At 43.5% G+C, this 15812-nt stretch overlaps 1 protein-coding gene across 9 annotated transcripts in view; it reads left to right on the top strand.

Moving 5' to 3' along the window:
- The window catches only part of CDKAL1 (CDKAL1 threonylcarbamoyladenosine tRNA methylthiotransferase), a 669277-nt gene extending 653739 nt beyond the window's left edge, over positions 1-15538 (top strand). For all 9 annotated transcript variants that reach the window (XM_082638078.1, XM_082638075.1, XM_082638082.1 and 6 more), the window contains one exon: positions 14881-15538. In XM_082638078.1, the coding sequence (XP_082494204.1) occupies positions 14881-15072 (192 nt within the window). In that variant the 3' untranslated portion in view covers positions 15073-15538. The remainder of the gene's footprint in view (positions 1-14880) is intronic.
- The last annotated feature ends 274 nt before the right edge of the window (positions 15539-15812 follow it).

The following is a 15812-nucleotide window of genomic DNA, read 5'->3' as shown; positions in this document are numbered from 1 at the left end:
GGATGAAATGGACAAATTCTTGGAAAGCTATAACCTTCCAAGACTGAACCAGGAAGAAATAAAAAACATGAACAGACCAATCACAAGCAATGAAATTGAAACTGTGATTTAAAATCTTCCAACAAACAAAAGTGCAGGACCAGATGGCTTCACAGGTGAACTCTGTCAAGGATTTAGAGAACAGCTAACACCGTCCTTCTCAAACTCTTCCAAAAAACTGCAGATGAAGGAACACTCCCAAACTCATTCTACAAGGCCACCATCACCCTGACACCAAAACCAGACAAAGATACTACCAAAAAAACTTACAGACCAATATCACTGATGAACACAGATGCAAAAATCCTCAACAAAATACTAGCAAACAGAATCCAACAACACATTCAAAGGATCATACACCATGATCAAGTGGGATTTACACCAAGGATGCAAGGATTCTTCAATATACACAAATCAATCAGTGTGATACAACATATTAGCAAATTGAAGAATAAAAACCATATGATCATCTCAATAGATGCAGAAAAAGCTTTTTACAAAATGCAACACCCATTTATGATAAAAACTCTCCAGAAAATGGGCATAGAGGGAACCTACCTCAACATAATAAAGGCCATATACAACAAACCCACAGGAAACATCATTCTCAATGGTGAAAAACTGAAAGCATTTCCTCTAAGATCAGGAACAAGACAAGGTGGTCCACTCTTGCCACTATTATTCAGCATAGTTTTGGAAGTCCTAGCCATGGCAATCAGAGAAGAAAAAGAAATAAAAGGAATAGACATTGGAAAAGAAAAAGTAAAGCTGTCACTGTTTGCAGATGATGTTACTATACATATATAATCCTAAAGATACCACCAGAAAACTACTAAAGCTAATCAAGGAATTTGGTAAATTTGCAGGATACAAAATTAATGCACGGAAATCTCTTGCATTCCTATACACTAACAACAAAAGATCAGAAAGAGAAACTAAGGAAGCAGTCCCATTCACCACTGCAACAAAAAGAATAAAATACCTAGGAATAAACCTACCTAAGGTTACAAAAGACCTGTATGCAGAAAACTATAAGACACTGATGAAAGAAATCAAAGATGCTACAAACAGATGGAGAGATATACCATGTTCTTGGATTGGAAGAATCGATATGGTAAAAATGACTATACTACCCAAGGCAATCTACAGATTCAGTGCAATCCGTATCAAATTACCAGTGGCATTTTTTACAGAACTATAACAAAAAAATCTTAAAATGTGTATGGAGACACAAAAGGCCCCGAATAGCCAAAGCAATCTTGAGGGAAAAAATTGAAGCTGGAGGAATCAGGCTCCCTGACATCAGACCATACTGCAAAGCTACAGTAATCAAGAAAATATGGTACTGGCATGAAAACAGCAATATAGATCAGTGGAACAGGATAGAAAGCCCAGAGATAAACCCATGCATCTATGGTCAACTAATCTATGACAAAGGAGGCAAGGATATACAGTGAAGAAAAGACAGTCTCTTCAATAAGTGGTTCTGGGAGAACTGGACAGCTACATGTAAAAGAATGAAATTAGAACACTCTAACACCATACACAAAAATCAACTCAAACTGGATTAAAGACCTAAATGTAAGACCGGACTCTATAAAACTCTTAGAGGAAAACATAGGAAAAACACTCTTTGACATAAATCACAGCAAGATCTTTTTTGACCCACCTCCTAGAGTAATGGAAATAAAAACAAAAATAAACAAATGGGACCTAATGAAACTTAAAAGCTTTTGCACAGCAAAGGAAACCATAAACAAGACGAAAAGACAACCCTCAGAATGGGAGAAAATATTTGTAAACGAATCAATGGACAAAGGATTAATCTCCAAAATATATAAACAGCTCATGCAGCTCAGTATTAAAAAAAGAAATAAACAACCCAATCAAAAAATGGGCAGGAGCTTCCCTGGTGGTGCAGTGGTTGAGAGTCCGCCTGCCAATGCAGGGGACACGGGTTCGTGCCCTGGTCCGGGAGGATCCCACATGCCACGGAGTGGCTGGGCCTGTGAGCCATGGCTGCTGAGCCTGCATGTCCAGAGCCTGTGCTCCACAAAGGGAGAGGCCACAACAGTGAGAGGCCTGCGTACCGCAAAAAAAAAAAAAAAGGGCAGAAGACATAAATAGACATTTCTCCAAAGAAGACATACAGATGGCCCAGAGGCACATGAAAAGGTGCTCAACATCAATAATTATTAGAGAAATGCAAATCAAAACTGCAATGAGCTATCACCTCACAATGGTTAGAATGGGCACCATCAGAAAATCTACAAACAACAAATGCTAAAGAGGGTGTGGAGGAAAGGGAACCCTCTTGCACTGTTGGTGGGAATGTAAATTGATACAGCCACTATGGAGAACAGTATGGAGGTTCCTTAAAAAACTAAAAATAGAGCTACCATATGACCCAGCAATTCCACTACTGGGCATATACCAAGAGAAAACCATAATTCAAAAAGACACATGCACCCCAATGTTCATTGCAGCACTATTTTCAATAGCCAGGTCATGGGAGCATCCTAAATGCCCATCGACAGACGAATGGATAAAGAAGAAGTGGTACATATATACAATGGAATATTACTCAGCCACAAAAAGGGATGAAATTGGGTCATTTGTAGAGACATGGATGGACCTAGAGACTGTCATGCAGAGTGAAGTGGTGGTGGGATGAATTGGGAGATTGGGATTGACATGTGTACTCTAATATGTATAAAATAAATAGGGCTTCCCTGGTGGCGCAGTGGTTGAGAGTCCGCCTGCCAATGCAGGGGACGCGGGTTCGTGCCCCAGTCCGGGAAGATCCCACATGCCACAGAGCGGCTGGGCCCGTGAGCCATGGCCGCTGAGCCTGCGCGTCCGGAGCCTGTGCTCGGCAACGGGAGAGGCCACAACGGTGAGAGGCCCGCGTACCGCAAAAAATAAATAAATAAATAAATTAAAAAAAAAAAAAAAAAACTAACAAAAAAAAAGAAGTTAAACTTCAAAAAAAATTTGCTAATGTACTGACTTCAAAATAAAGAGATTTCCTGGGTTATCCAGGTGGGTCCAGTGACATCACAAGAGACCTTAAAAGTGAAAAGGCTCCAAGAGAATCAGCATCAGAGGGATGATAATGCTGACTTTGCAGATGGAAGGGGGTCACAAGCCACGTAACGTAAGCTGGAAAAGGCAACAAGATGGATTTGTCCCTAGAGCCTCCAGAAGGAGGACGACACCTCACTTGATTTCAGTCCAGTGAGACCCAGTTTCTTACGGGTTGTTTGAGGTCTCGGTTCTTTGTTGGCTGTTGGTAGCAAGTCTCCCTCAGTTCCTTCTCATGAGGGCTTCTGCATAGGGCAGCTTGTTTCCCCCAGAACAAGCAAACAGAGAGAGTGAGAAAGGTAGAAGCCACAGTTTTTAGTATCCTAATTTCAGAAGGGACATCCCATCATTTATGTGGAGTGTAATTAATTAGAAGCAAGTCAGTAAGTTCAGTCCATCGTCCCGGGGAAGGTGTTACACAAGAATGTGGCTACTAGGAGGTGAGGATCATTTGGGGCCATCTGAAAGGCTGCCTGCCATGCTTTTATAGTGATATAAATAACTAGATCTCTTAATATTAGTCTTCTCTCAGTTATTTTAGTGACTTTTGGTAGAATCATCATTTTTATTTTTAAAAAACTATCCATATTCAAAGTAGAAAGGGAGAATGGGCATACCTTGGAATGGATATTTGGAAGAACACATAATAGAACTTTGGAAGTGATAGGAAAATAGGTAGATATGTGAACTTTTTCAGATGGCTGAGTTTAGTGTAATTACAGTGAGGATGTACCATGTAATTTTTCTTAACTAGTTTATCTGAACTTTGCAAGATGAATAAACATCACGGTGATCTGAGGGAAACATTTTACATGTTAGCTCATCATTTGTGAGATTCTTTGAGACAGAACAAAGCACCTGCCATCTCCTTTATTCATTTTATGCAGTTCATGGAGCTCAGTGATGATAAAACCATATTTCCAGTGTCAGTGAAAATGATACTTAGGATGAGAGGTTTGCATTGTGATAGCAGTTAACATCACCCATGGTTTTTTGTTGTTGTTATTTAAAACACAAACATCTGCCAACACACCCTCATGGTTACCTATTTGGACAAAATCCTTAGGAGTAATTATTTTGAGTTGAATTGATTAAAGATTAACTTTAACGCCCCCAATTGTTATGTTCATCTGCATCCCAGTTCACAGCTTCCAGTGTACACTCCATGGAACGAGGATGGTTTCGGTTCTGGTTTAAGAGATTATCAAAAGGACTTCATTGTCAGTGAAGCATTTTGACCCAATTCACTTTTTCTTTAACTTTGCCGCACCTGTGGAGCAGCTTTAGTTTGTACTAATCTTATTTCCAACCAGTAATTCGGAACAAATGAGTTCTGACTTCTGCCACTATCACAAACGTTGGGATCACAGACTTCATAGTTCTAAGTGAGCCTCTTGGTCTGTGCGCACACGCATGTGTGTGTGTGTGTGTGTGTGTGTGTGTACATCTGTGGCTGATATTTAATTAGCAGAAGAGAGAACTATACTATTAATTTTGGATCTGATTCTCTACCCTACCTGCCCCACCCCTCTTATTTTGGTAAGTGTTAACAAGTCGAAAATCAGGAAAGTGTAAGCTTATTTGAATGGACATGTTGTGCTAAGTTCAAGAAAGATTAAGAAGGTCAAAGAAGGGGACTTCCCTGGCTGTCCAGTGGTTAAGACTTCACCTTCCAATACAGGGCGTGCGGTTCGATCCCTAGTCGGGGAGCTAAGATCCCACATGCCTCGTGGCCAAAAAAAGAACAAAACAGAAGCAATATTGTAACAAATTCAATAAAGACTTTAAAAATGGTCCACATCAAAAAAATCTTTAAAATAAAAAAAAAAAAGTCAAAGAAGATGACGGCATTCAGATAGAAGCCCACAATGGAGGGTTGAGAAGGCATTACAGAGACTGAGCAGTCACCTTTGTTCATCTCTTCTTACCAGGGACTCATGCAGCAGTGCGCGTTAGGGCTGCTTATGTGAACAGGTGCCTCCTTAAGTTTATATTTTAGGGATAAAATACAATAGTGATAGAGATACCTTTCTGCTATGAAGATAATTTTGTATTCAAAGCAAACTCTTCCAAATTAGGAGATTTAGAGGTTCTTTTCGAATAGTGTACCGTGCTGCATAATGTATATTTTAAGACAATTTCCTTGTATTGATCACATATTTGGTTTCCATAGGATTTCTGCATAGGCCTACGTTCAGGCTTGGTTGAAAACAAGATGATTCTAAACTCTAATTTATCTAGAGTTACAAGATATCAAACCATTTTTTCTTCCTCCCTGTTAGCTTCCACTTCAAGCTGTAACAGTGCCTCTGAGCCATGAGAAAAATTTACACATAAGAAATATTTTGAATTTATTAAAAGAAGTTCAGAGCTTAAGAGTTATTTTCAGATCTCTTGAGTAGGGCAAAATACGATCTTACAGGAAATAATTAGGATGGGCAAGTGCCGAGCTTTGGGTTTTGGTAGGATTATTATCTCTTTCTTTCGTTTAGTGCTGTTCAGGTCAGAGGGCTGGGCATCCAGCAAGGGATGGATCACCGAGACCACGCAGGGACATGTCAGATCTGTTCCTTTGGTGGACGTCAAGCCAAAATTATTCAGAATATAATCTGAAATGCATTTGATCGTATGGCAGACAGTTTAATAATTTATGTTTGGCCTTATTAGCAAAGCCTTGAGTTTACTCTGCTATCACCAAAATAAGATTCCAAAAAACTAAGATAATAGTGATTTTTTTAGAGTGTGTGTGTGTTCTGGTTTAAAACTTTTCCTTTGCGATTTTAATGATCTTATAAACAAGTACACATTTGAGGTGAGAGGGAAGAGGAAAAATTACATATGAATAATTGCTGATTTAGAATTGCTCATGCCCAAAAGTGATACAGAAAGGCTGACAGTACTGTGCTGTCATCATGTGAGTCTGTGACAGAGATTTTCAAATGTCAGTTTTCTCCCCAAATAAATGATAAGGTGTAATTGATTCCAAGTTTAATGTGTTGATCCTGTTACATGACGATATACCAGTAATGCTAATGGACTCTACGTATATAACATTCTTTCCAGAGACTGCAAGAGCTAGAAAATACTACCATCTTTGGCTCAGAGATAATGGGCACTCCTAATTATGTAATATTAAGATGCTCCCGGTTTGAGAAATGTCTAGAAGTATATTAGAGAAAGGTACCTTGGCCCCTGTAATCCCCTGTCCGTCCTGGTATCCGGTAATGACACGAAGCACAGGGACAAAGTTGTCTGTCAGTCCAGGAAGGGAAGCTGGCATGTGGAATGTGATTGCTGGCCCATGGCAACACCTGCAGGTGGCAGGGACCAAAGAATTCATTTAGAGGCTGCACTGCAAGCTGGGGAGACAGGTGGCAACTCTCTTACAGGGATGTCTTTTATTTGAGCAGAACCAGACCAACTGTTCCTCATTAAAACACATTTTGCAACATGTTCTAATGTGAGCAGATCAAGTATGTGTGCATGTGGGCATGTGCGTGTGTGTGCAGAGAAAACCCGGGATGTGCCACCCACAGGTCACGTTTACAGAGTCTCAACATGGCCCAGAGCTGCAAGACAGGTCACGTGCAATGTCTCTGCCTGACCTGAGGCTGGCTTTCCTGGAAGGGCCTTCTCTAGGGAAACACAGAATAACACCATCACCTCCATGTAAAGTGGAGAAAGTCTGTTTGATAGGAATCTTGATACTGGTAGTTATTTTAATAATTATTCAGTGCCTTGATTTTTCTCATTTCTTTGCATTGCACTATAAATGCATCTCTGATATGTAACTACCAGGCTAGACTTAATACGTCTAAAGCCAGTCCTCTCCTCTGCTTCCACATTTACATCTACTGTCTGTAAATTGGGTGAATACTTAAAGTTGGGAGAAACTCTTGTTAAGTACTTCACTGGGCAGTTGGAAGGATTAAAGGAGAGAAGGCATGGAGAATAGAGCCCTTCTGGGCACGTGGGGAATATTCCAGAAACACTGCTTCTTCTACTTAGTATTTTTACACAGAGCTTGTCGTCCACCTTTCTTGCTGGATCGTTTTGCCTCTGATTCTGCAACCATGTCACAATTTATAAACATTTTTGATGAGGAGGAACTGCAGGAGAGGCCGCTGAACAGGGTGACTTTCTTCCATTGGAAGGGCAAGTTCATCAGCTCCCAAGAAAAGGATCCTTGCAACTATATGAAAATATGAACACAGAATGCAAAGGAACAAGTAGAAACCCAAATATCCCTTCAGAAAACGTTGATTGACCACCTTCTAGGTACCCTTTCCTTCAGGTCTGTTTCTCTTGGCTGAAAGAGCCGTGAGGAGGACAAATAAGGGTGGCCCTGGAGGCCTGTTTTCTTAGCAAGCAGTTTTCTCAGCGGGTCTGCATGAGCCCCACAGAAGGAAAGGGCCTTAGAGGAGGCCCAGCCCTGGTGGCCCCTGTCTTCCTCCACCAGGGAGCTTCGGGATCAGCCGGCCATACAGTTGCGGGGAGGCGCCCTGCACCCCTCTCCTGGTAACTGTGTAGAGCCCGAGGCTTCCGCTGGAGCGGGTTCTCTTGTGCAGCTCGCTCAGCTCTGCCTGAACTGAGCGCACTTTCTGGTGGGACGGTGAGAGCTTGGGGCATCACGTGCGCCGTGAGTGCCGTGATGAGGGCCAGCAGGACACACAGCCCACAGAGTGGGAGCTCCCAGTGCATCTGGGCTGTGTGCTGGTTGAGAGAGTCGAGATCTGTCCGGTCGAGGTCTGACACGTCAAGAAGAAGAGGGGCAGGGGCGCGTGGTGGCTGGAGGCGAGGCGGCGGGGTCAGGCAGAGTGCAGAGCAAGGGCCGAGTCGTGGCGGTGACTGTGACCTGTCCTCTTCCTCCTTAGTTTCCTTGAAAGCAGCGTTACAGCAATATTAGGTATTGGAAGAAAAGGCAGACATAAAAAGGGCCCGTGGCACATCTGACAGGTGAATTCCTCCTTATAAATGGTGGTGTCCAGGTCTCCCTTCTTATTTAGGATGGTTTTAATTAAGAGCCTTTCCAGAAGGCTCACCCCACAGACTGAGAGCCCAGGGAGGAGGAGGTGCCAACCTCACGGCGGGCGTAGCTTCTCCCTCGTGGGTTAGAGCTGCGAGGACAGCATCCGGGACAGGACGTCACCCTCCCGGCCCTGCTGGCAAGTGCTGTGGGAGGCTCTGCCCATCTCCGTCTTCCACGCCACACTCCTGGAGTGGAGTGTAATGGTGGCCCTTCATCGAAACCTTCTGTATTCCCAGCACTCTGCCGAGGCTCTGGGCCTGCGAGTTCTAACCCTTTCAACAACATCTTAAAGTAGATATTGGTATCCCTACCTCACAGAAGAGGTAACTAGGCCTGCAGAGCTTAAACCACTTGCCCGGGGTCACACAGCTGATAAATATCTGAACTTGGATTCGGTTTCTGGTCTGCCATGCTATTCATTATACTGTGCACCTCCTGATGATATGTATAAGAAACAAAAGTAGTTTAAATTGATAAACCTTATTTGAAAAGCAAATAAAATAGTGACTTTGTAATTTTACAAAACTAATATCTGAGGCAGTTTGCATATTTCGTTAGGACCATAAAATACCATGGAGTGGGGCTTCCCTGGTGGCACAGTGGTTGAGAGTCTGCCTGCCGATGCAGGGGATGCAGGTTTGTGCCCCGGTCCAGGAGGATCCCACATGCCGCGGAGCGGCTGGGCCCGTGAGCCATGGCCGCTGAGCCTGTGCGTCCGGAGCCTGTGCTCCGCAACGGGAGAGGCCATAGCAGTGAGAGGCCTGTGTACCACACACACACAAAAGTACCATGGAGTGTGTTCATCTTTATTGAATCTTAAATGTTCAAGACACAATATGTATACCTCGTTCAATCCTCATAACAACCCTGTGACGCGCAGATACTTACTCTCTCTCAGGTGATTCTGTACGGAGGCAAAAGAGAGGATAAATTATTTGCCCAAGAATTCTCAGATGGAGCTGGCATTAGAGCCCAGAGCCCATGCACTTACTGCTTCTAGAACAGGTCCCATTTGTTTCTCTGTTGATAAAAGTGCCCAGGTTAAAGGCCTCTCCTTCCTTTCCCTAGCAATACGTGTATAACTGCTAGAGAAGAAGGAAATAATTAGAGGTTGACTATTGTTACTGTCCCAACTGTCTTTATCTTTAACTGATTGAAATCTGATCCCTGAAGGTTCTGAACATCAAAGTTGTTTTTGATTTGGTATGGTTTGGTTTGGTTTGGTTTGGCTTGGTTTGGTTTGGTTTTTTTGGCATATATATGTGATGCTACTCTAATAGATGTATTACTTTAGTAGGATTTGATAAGCTGTACTTTTGAAAATTGGAATATGTTTAAGAATTAGGAAGTAAGTATGTTTAGAAATTAATCAAGGGAACGGTGAGATTTACAAGGGGGGAAAAACATGTTAATCAAAGTTAACACTTTCTTAATGTGTCCTTAGTCTACTATGACTGGATAAATACATGGATCTTTTTGATTGAACGAAGGTCATATCCTGCTTTGTTTCTATCTGTTTTGTAAAAGGCATTTCTAAATGGAATTTGATTTCTTAAGAATTATAAATCTGAGAGTTGATGTTTGATTAGTTTTAGTAAATAATAAAATTTCTTGTATTTGTTGCATTATAGCTTGAGAGATACAAGTGTGTCTTAAATTTCAAAAATTAATAACTTGGTAATGTTTAAGAGGTTTATGGAAGGTTCGAGCCTTCTATTTACTTTCCAGAACTATTGACTGTGCCAAATTTTTCTCTAAAGTCAATTTTATACATTATTCTGCGTGTGTGTGTGTGTGTGTGTGTCTAAACTTTATCTTGCTATTGGTTATGTATCATCACTTCACCTGTAAACCCTTTTTATTTTCATCACAGTCTAGAAATACTACAGTATTTTCTATTCATGAGTGGTGCTTCTGACTGTGTGGAAATCCTAATAGTTCTGCATTTATATGTTTGAGGATCTTGGACTTTATGAGAAAGTCCTTGTATTTCCTGTATTTCTAAATTACTTTTCCTTCAATATCACAGTGGTAGTGACAATTGAAATGTACAAAGCTAGCTGGCAACAGATTACTCTGTCATCTGAGAAACTTTTTTTCAATCTTATATTTAAAAACATATCATCAAACTCCCTTAATCAAGATGGTGAACTGGTACAGGGTGAAGATAATAAAAGAAGCACAGCATGATAGAGACAGGCTGCATTTTCTCTCTCCTACTGTGTCATCAAGCTCTCACCTTGATCTTAGGGAGAATGGCAGGGTAGGCTTCTTGTGGGGCTGTGTATGGATGCCACGGTACTCCATACGATTCTGTGATGCAGACTTGCTCCCAGGGACAGGAGAGCAGCTTGCCACCATATGGGTCAGTTATGTTCAGATGTGTTAAATGTTTGAGTGAGGGAGGGAAAAATCAGTGCCCAAGGAAGAATGACTATGTTGAACCCAGCCACAGATAATCCACAATGCTGGTTTAATAGGTACCTTTTATATTTTGAGCAAAATTTTATGGCAAATGAGTTGGAAGGAACAGAGGAAGAAATTCTGTGAAACTCTTGTTAAAAGTTGAAGGGTGGGGGCCTCCCTGGTGGCGCAGTGGTTGAGAGTCCGCCTGCCGATGCAGGGGATACGGGTTCGTGCCCCGGTCTGGGAGGATCCCATATGCCGTGGAGCGGCTGGGCCCGTGAGCCATGGCCGCTGGGCCTGCGCATCCGGAGCCTGTGCTCCGCAACGGGAGAGGCCACAACAGTGAGAGGCCCGCATACCGCAAAAAAAAAAAAAAAAAAAGTTGAAGGGTGGTGGGGCTTCCCTGGCGGCACAGTGGTTGAGAGTCCGCCTGCCGATGCAGGGGACACGGGTTCGTGCCCCGGTCCGGGAGGATCCCACATGCCGCGGAGCGGCTGGGCCCGTGAGCCATGGCCACTGAGCCTGCGCATCCGGAGCCTATGCTCCGTAATGGGAGAGGCCACAACAGTGAGAGGCCCGCATACCGCCAAAAAAAAAAAAAAAAAAGTTGAAGGATATTTTCAGGCTGAGAGCACAGGTACCTTACCTCTACTGCACCTTTGTGAAGCAGAATGTGTTAAAAACCCAACCAAATGTTTGATGCTTTGAGACTCACCTAGTCCTGCCCGGGACAGCCTGACCCCTGGCCCACTGACCCCTGGCCCCCCCTGGTCCGGAGCCTATGCTCCGTAATGGGAGAGGCCACAACAGTGAGAGGCCCACGTACCGCAACAAAAAAAAAATAAAAATAAAAAAGAACTCAGGCCTAGGAGAACTTAATCAGCCTCTTAGTTCTTGTCTTGTAAACCCAAGCTTAGGAAGTGATGGTTTAATTGCTAGAGGCAACAGCTCAAGCCTCTTCTACAGTTGTGCTCATCAGTTACCAGAGACATAGCTAAGCATGTTTTTGATCAGTTGTATCTCATCTGGAATACACATCCTCATATCCGTTCATCCACTCCTTCATTCGTTCATTCATTTCTGAACACTTGCTGAGTACCTGCTGTGTGTTTGCCGCTGTGCAGGTTCCAAGAACTCAGAGATGAATTAGCAACCTCTCTGCTTTTGAAGAACTCACAGAGCTTCCGTTATTTTAGCTGTAGAAGGCTGCCTTCTTTCCCAAGGCTGAGTGCTGTCCTTGAGATCTTGGGGCTATTTTTAACCAATCAAAATGAAAGCTTGTCAACATATTCCCAGCTCCGAAATATCATGCAGAAAGCCAACCGTACAAGAGAGCGGCTTCCCGGGGCAGGTCTGGGTGCAGCCGTCGCTGCTGCGGGGACCACGGCTCCGTCTGTCCAGCTGTTACCTTCTTGTCAAGGGCCCCCAGTGCAGGGACAGCAGCAGGGTGTCAGCCCAGATCCCTGAGGAGCCCAGAAGTAAATGATGGCTCGACTGCCACTGGGGTTGAGAGATTTATCCTTGTGGACAAAAGCTATATTAGTTTTGCAATCAGTCTCCTATAGTCAAAGCAAGAGCTCTTCCATATCTATCACAGGCAAATATATCAGCCGGTGGAAATTGGGTTGTGGAAGTTCTTCTCATTTCCCCATTCCTCTTCTTTGCCCCTCCATTACCCACTCACCTGAACTCAAGTACTGTTGATTCTACATTAAGTGTCTGTTGTGCCCTCCTTTCTGTGCCATCCTCCCCACACAGGTCCTCAGCACTCTCCACCTCATCTGTCGCCACAACTTGCCCCCGGCTTCTCTACCCCCATCCTCCCCGCTCCCCTCAATCCACCTTACACTTTGTGCCAGAGTTACCTTCTGTAAAGCACACTTCCAGCGCTTCTCCTGTGCATGGCGGGGCTGCCATTCCACACAGAGGCCGAAGCTGTCCCCAGAAGATTGTTCGAGAGTGTGGAAGGAAAGAATAAGCCACGTGAAATGGTTGTTCGCAGGCATCTTGTGCTTCTGTGGCTTTCTTGCACTTCCACAGCCGCGCCTCTGGCTCGCCCCCTCCTCCCAGCCCCGCAATGTTTCTTCCATCCCAGATTCTCCTTCCCCACCCCGCCTCCATCTCTCAAAGTGTTATTCAGGTTTCAACAGGGGAGACACTGATTCTAAGGCCTGTGTATAAGGTGGAAATCTTATATCGTGGAAGCAAAATTACACGTCGAAACACTAGAACCGCCCTGAGAGTGGCCAGGTGCCCCCTGTCCCCTCCTCCCCGCACCTGCTGAGACGCATCAGGGGACAGAGACCCCCTACAGAGTCTCACCGTCATGTCTCCTAGCTCCTGGTGTTCCCTGCAAGCAGGGTTTCCCAGCCTTTCCATGTCAGGCACATGGCACACCAGAGTGGATGCAGAGGCTGCGCATGGGGGTGGAACCCTGTGGCCACTCAGACCCCTTCAGGTGCCCCCCTGGGGGTCAGGGCAGCCCTCCTGCAGCAGTGCGCCAGCTGGGAGTCCCTGTCCTAAGGGACGTGTTTGATGAATAAAATGGCTTCCGTGGTTTTTTCCTGTGTCGTTCTTCTTTTCCTGAGTAGATATGGTTGCATCCCTAAACGTTAGATACGTTTGTGATATGACTCCACTCTACATAAACTCTACCCTTCGTGAAGTCTGCCTTGATTCTCCATAAACACTGTTTGTCTCTTTCATATAGTTTGTGTATAATCTGGAAATTTATGAACTTGGTCTGACCCTTCAAGGAAAGGAACTATAACTTGTACTTAACTTGGCCTACCTGGCCTATGGTAGGTGTTTGAATGTGCCTGTGTTGAAGGAGTGAGTGATAGCTTCTTCTTACATCAAACTAAAAAGCTCGTGCACAGCAAAGGAGACCATCAACAAAATGAAAAGGCAACCAGCTGAATGGGAGAAAATATTTGCAAATCATATATCTGATATCTGATAAGGGGTTGATATCCAAAATATATATAAAAACTCATACAGCTCAATAGAAAAAAAATCTGATTTTAAAAATGGGCAGAGGGGCTTCCCTGGTGGCACAGTGGTTGAGAGTCTGCCTGCCGGTGCAGGGGACACGGGTTCGTGCCCCAGTCCGGGAAGATCCCACATGCCGCGGAGCAGCTGGGTCCGTGAGCCATGGCCGCTGAGCCTGCGCGTCCAGAGCCCGTGCTCCACAACGGGAGAGGCCACAACAGTGAGAGGCCTGCGTACCGCAAAAAAAAAAAAAAAAAAAAAAAAAGGGCAGAGAATCTGAATAGACAGTTTACCAAAGAAGACATACAGGTGGTGGCCAACAGATGCGTGAAAAGATACTCATCGGCACTGATCATCAGGGAAATGCAAATTAAAACCACAATGAGATGAAACCTCATACCTGTTACAATGGCCATCATCAAAAGAGATAAGAACTAACAAATGTTGGTGAACATACGGAGAAAAGGGAACCCTCGTGCACTGTTGGTGGGAGTGTAAATTGGTGCAGCCACTGGAGAACAGTATGGAGTTTCCTTAAAAAACTAAAAATAGAACTGCCATATGATCCAGCAATTCTACTTCTGAGTGTTTACGCAAAGGAAACAAAAACACTAACTCAGAAAGATACATGCATCCCATGTTCACTGCAGCATTATTTACAATAGCCAAGACATGGAAGCAACCTAAGTATCCATCAATGGGTGAATGGACAAGGAAGATGGGGCATATGTATACAATGAAGTATTACTCAGGTGTAAAAAAAAAAGGAAGTCTTGCCATTCACAACAACATGGATGGACCTTGAGGGCATTATGCTAAGTGAAATAAGTCAGAGAAAGACATAGAATCTAAAAAAAACAAAACAAAACTGAATATATAGACGCAGAGAGCAGATTACTGGTTGTCAGACGCAGGGTGGGTGGCAGGTGGGTGACAGGGGTGAAGGGAGTCAAAAGATACAAACTTCCAGTTATAATGTAAATATGTCCTGGGAATGTAACATACAGCATGCTGACTATAGTTAACAATACTGCATTGTATATTTGGAAGTTGGTTAGAGAGTAGACCTTAAAAGTTTTCATTACAAGGGAAAAAAATTGTAGCTGTGTTGTAACTAGACTTACTGTGGTGCTCATTTCACAATGTATACAAATATTGAATCCTTATGTTGTGTACCTGAAACTAATACAATATTATATGTCAGTCATATCTCAATAAAAAACTAGCTCCTTCTAGGGATCCTTTGCTTGACTGGTGTCACATTAGCGCTTTTTTTTCTTATTTTTCATCCTTAATGTCTTTCGTTTTCCTCTATGTTTCTCTCTCTATAGGAATTCAGAAATAGGCTTGGGAACCACCTGAATTCAGTATCCCACACCTTGGATGCAACTCAGCAAGACTCGGCGGGTTCCAGAATGGCGCTACAATTGCAAAGGCTACACCAGGACTGTGCACTGAGGCTGTCTGTGGTCCTGGCTCTGTTTGCTTTTCTTTTTGCTTTTTTGATCACGGTCTATAATTAAAACACAACTAACTGAAGCATCTGTGAAGAAGAATAATGGGTTCGATCCCTGGTTGGGGAATTAAGATCCCACGTGCTGCACGGTGTGGCCTTTAAAAAGCCAAATCTGTGAAGAAGAATGAATTTCTAATTAAAATCTTCAAAGAAAAGGAGAGCGACCACATCAGTTCTCAAAGGGCAGTAATTTATACTGTCTCCCGGCCCTTCAGCCACACTCTTTCATGGGGCTTACCCAGTCTCACCTTGAGTTGGACTCATTGGTTATTTGACCTAAAACCCAACAACAGCTGCCATAGCCTGTCTTTTCAGTTAAGCTCCCCTTGGTTTATTTTTAGCAAGAAATGCAAGTGGCCGCATTTTCTTTAAATCACCAATCTTCAAGTCAGAACCTCTTTGTACCGTGGGCCTGGTCACCTCTTCCTTATGCGGGAAGAATTTTCCATTTTCAATAAACATTTTTACATGTGTCTTTCTCTTTATGCTTTGTTTGGGGTCCCGATGCTACTACCGACATCTTATTTTCCACAGCAGATGTGTTCCTGAAACGTTTACATGGAAACCTGTTTCTGGACCTTGAATCCTTTCAGAATGTACAGGGAGAGACTACCAGTTAAAGGAGTCCTGGCAACGTTTTGAGAAGTCTGAGGAATCGCCCACTTCTTTAGCTCCCGCAGACACACAAAGCCTGGACGTGTCAGAAACAAGCTCTGCCTCTTTTCTGACATTTTCGATGGATTCCAT

This window comes from Mesoplodon mirus, assembly GCF_964341445.2.
Source record: "Mesoplodon mirus genome assembly, chromosome: 12".
Classification (NCBI taxonomy): Eukaryota; Metazoa; Chordata; class Mammalia; order Artiodactyla; family Ziphiidae; genus Mesoplodon; species Mesoplodon mirus.
This window is presented reverse-complemented; position numbering and strand designations above follow the sequence as displayed.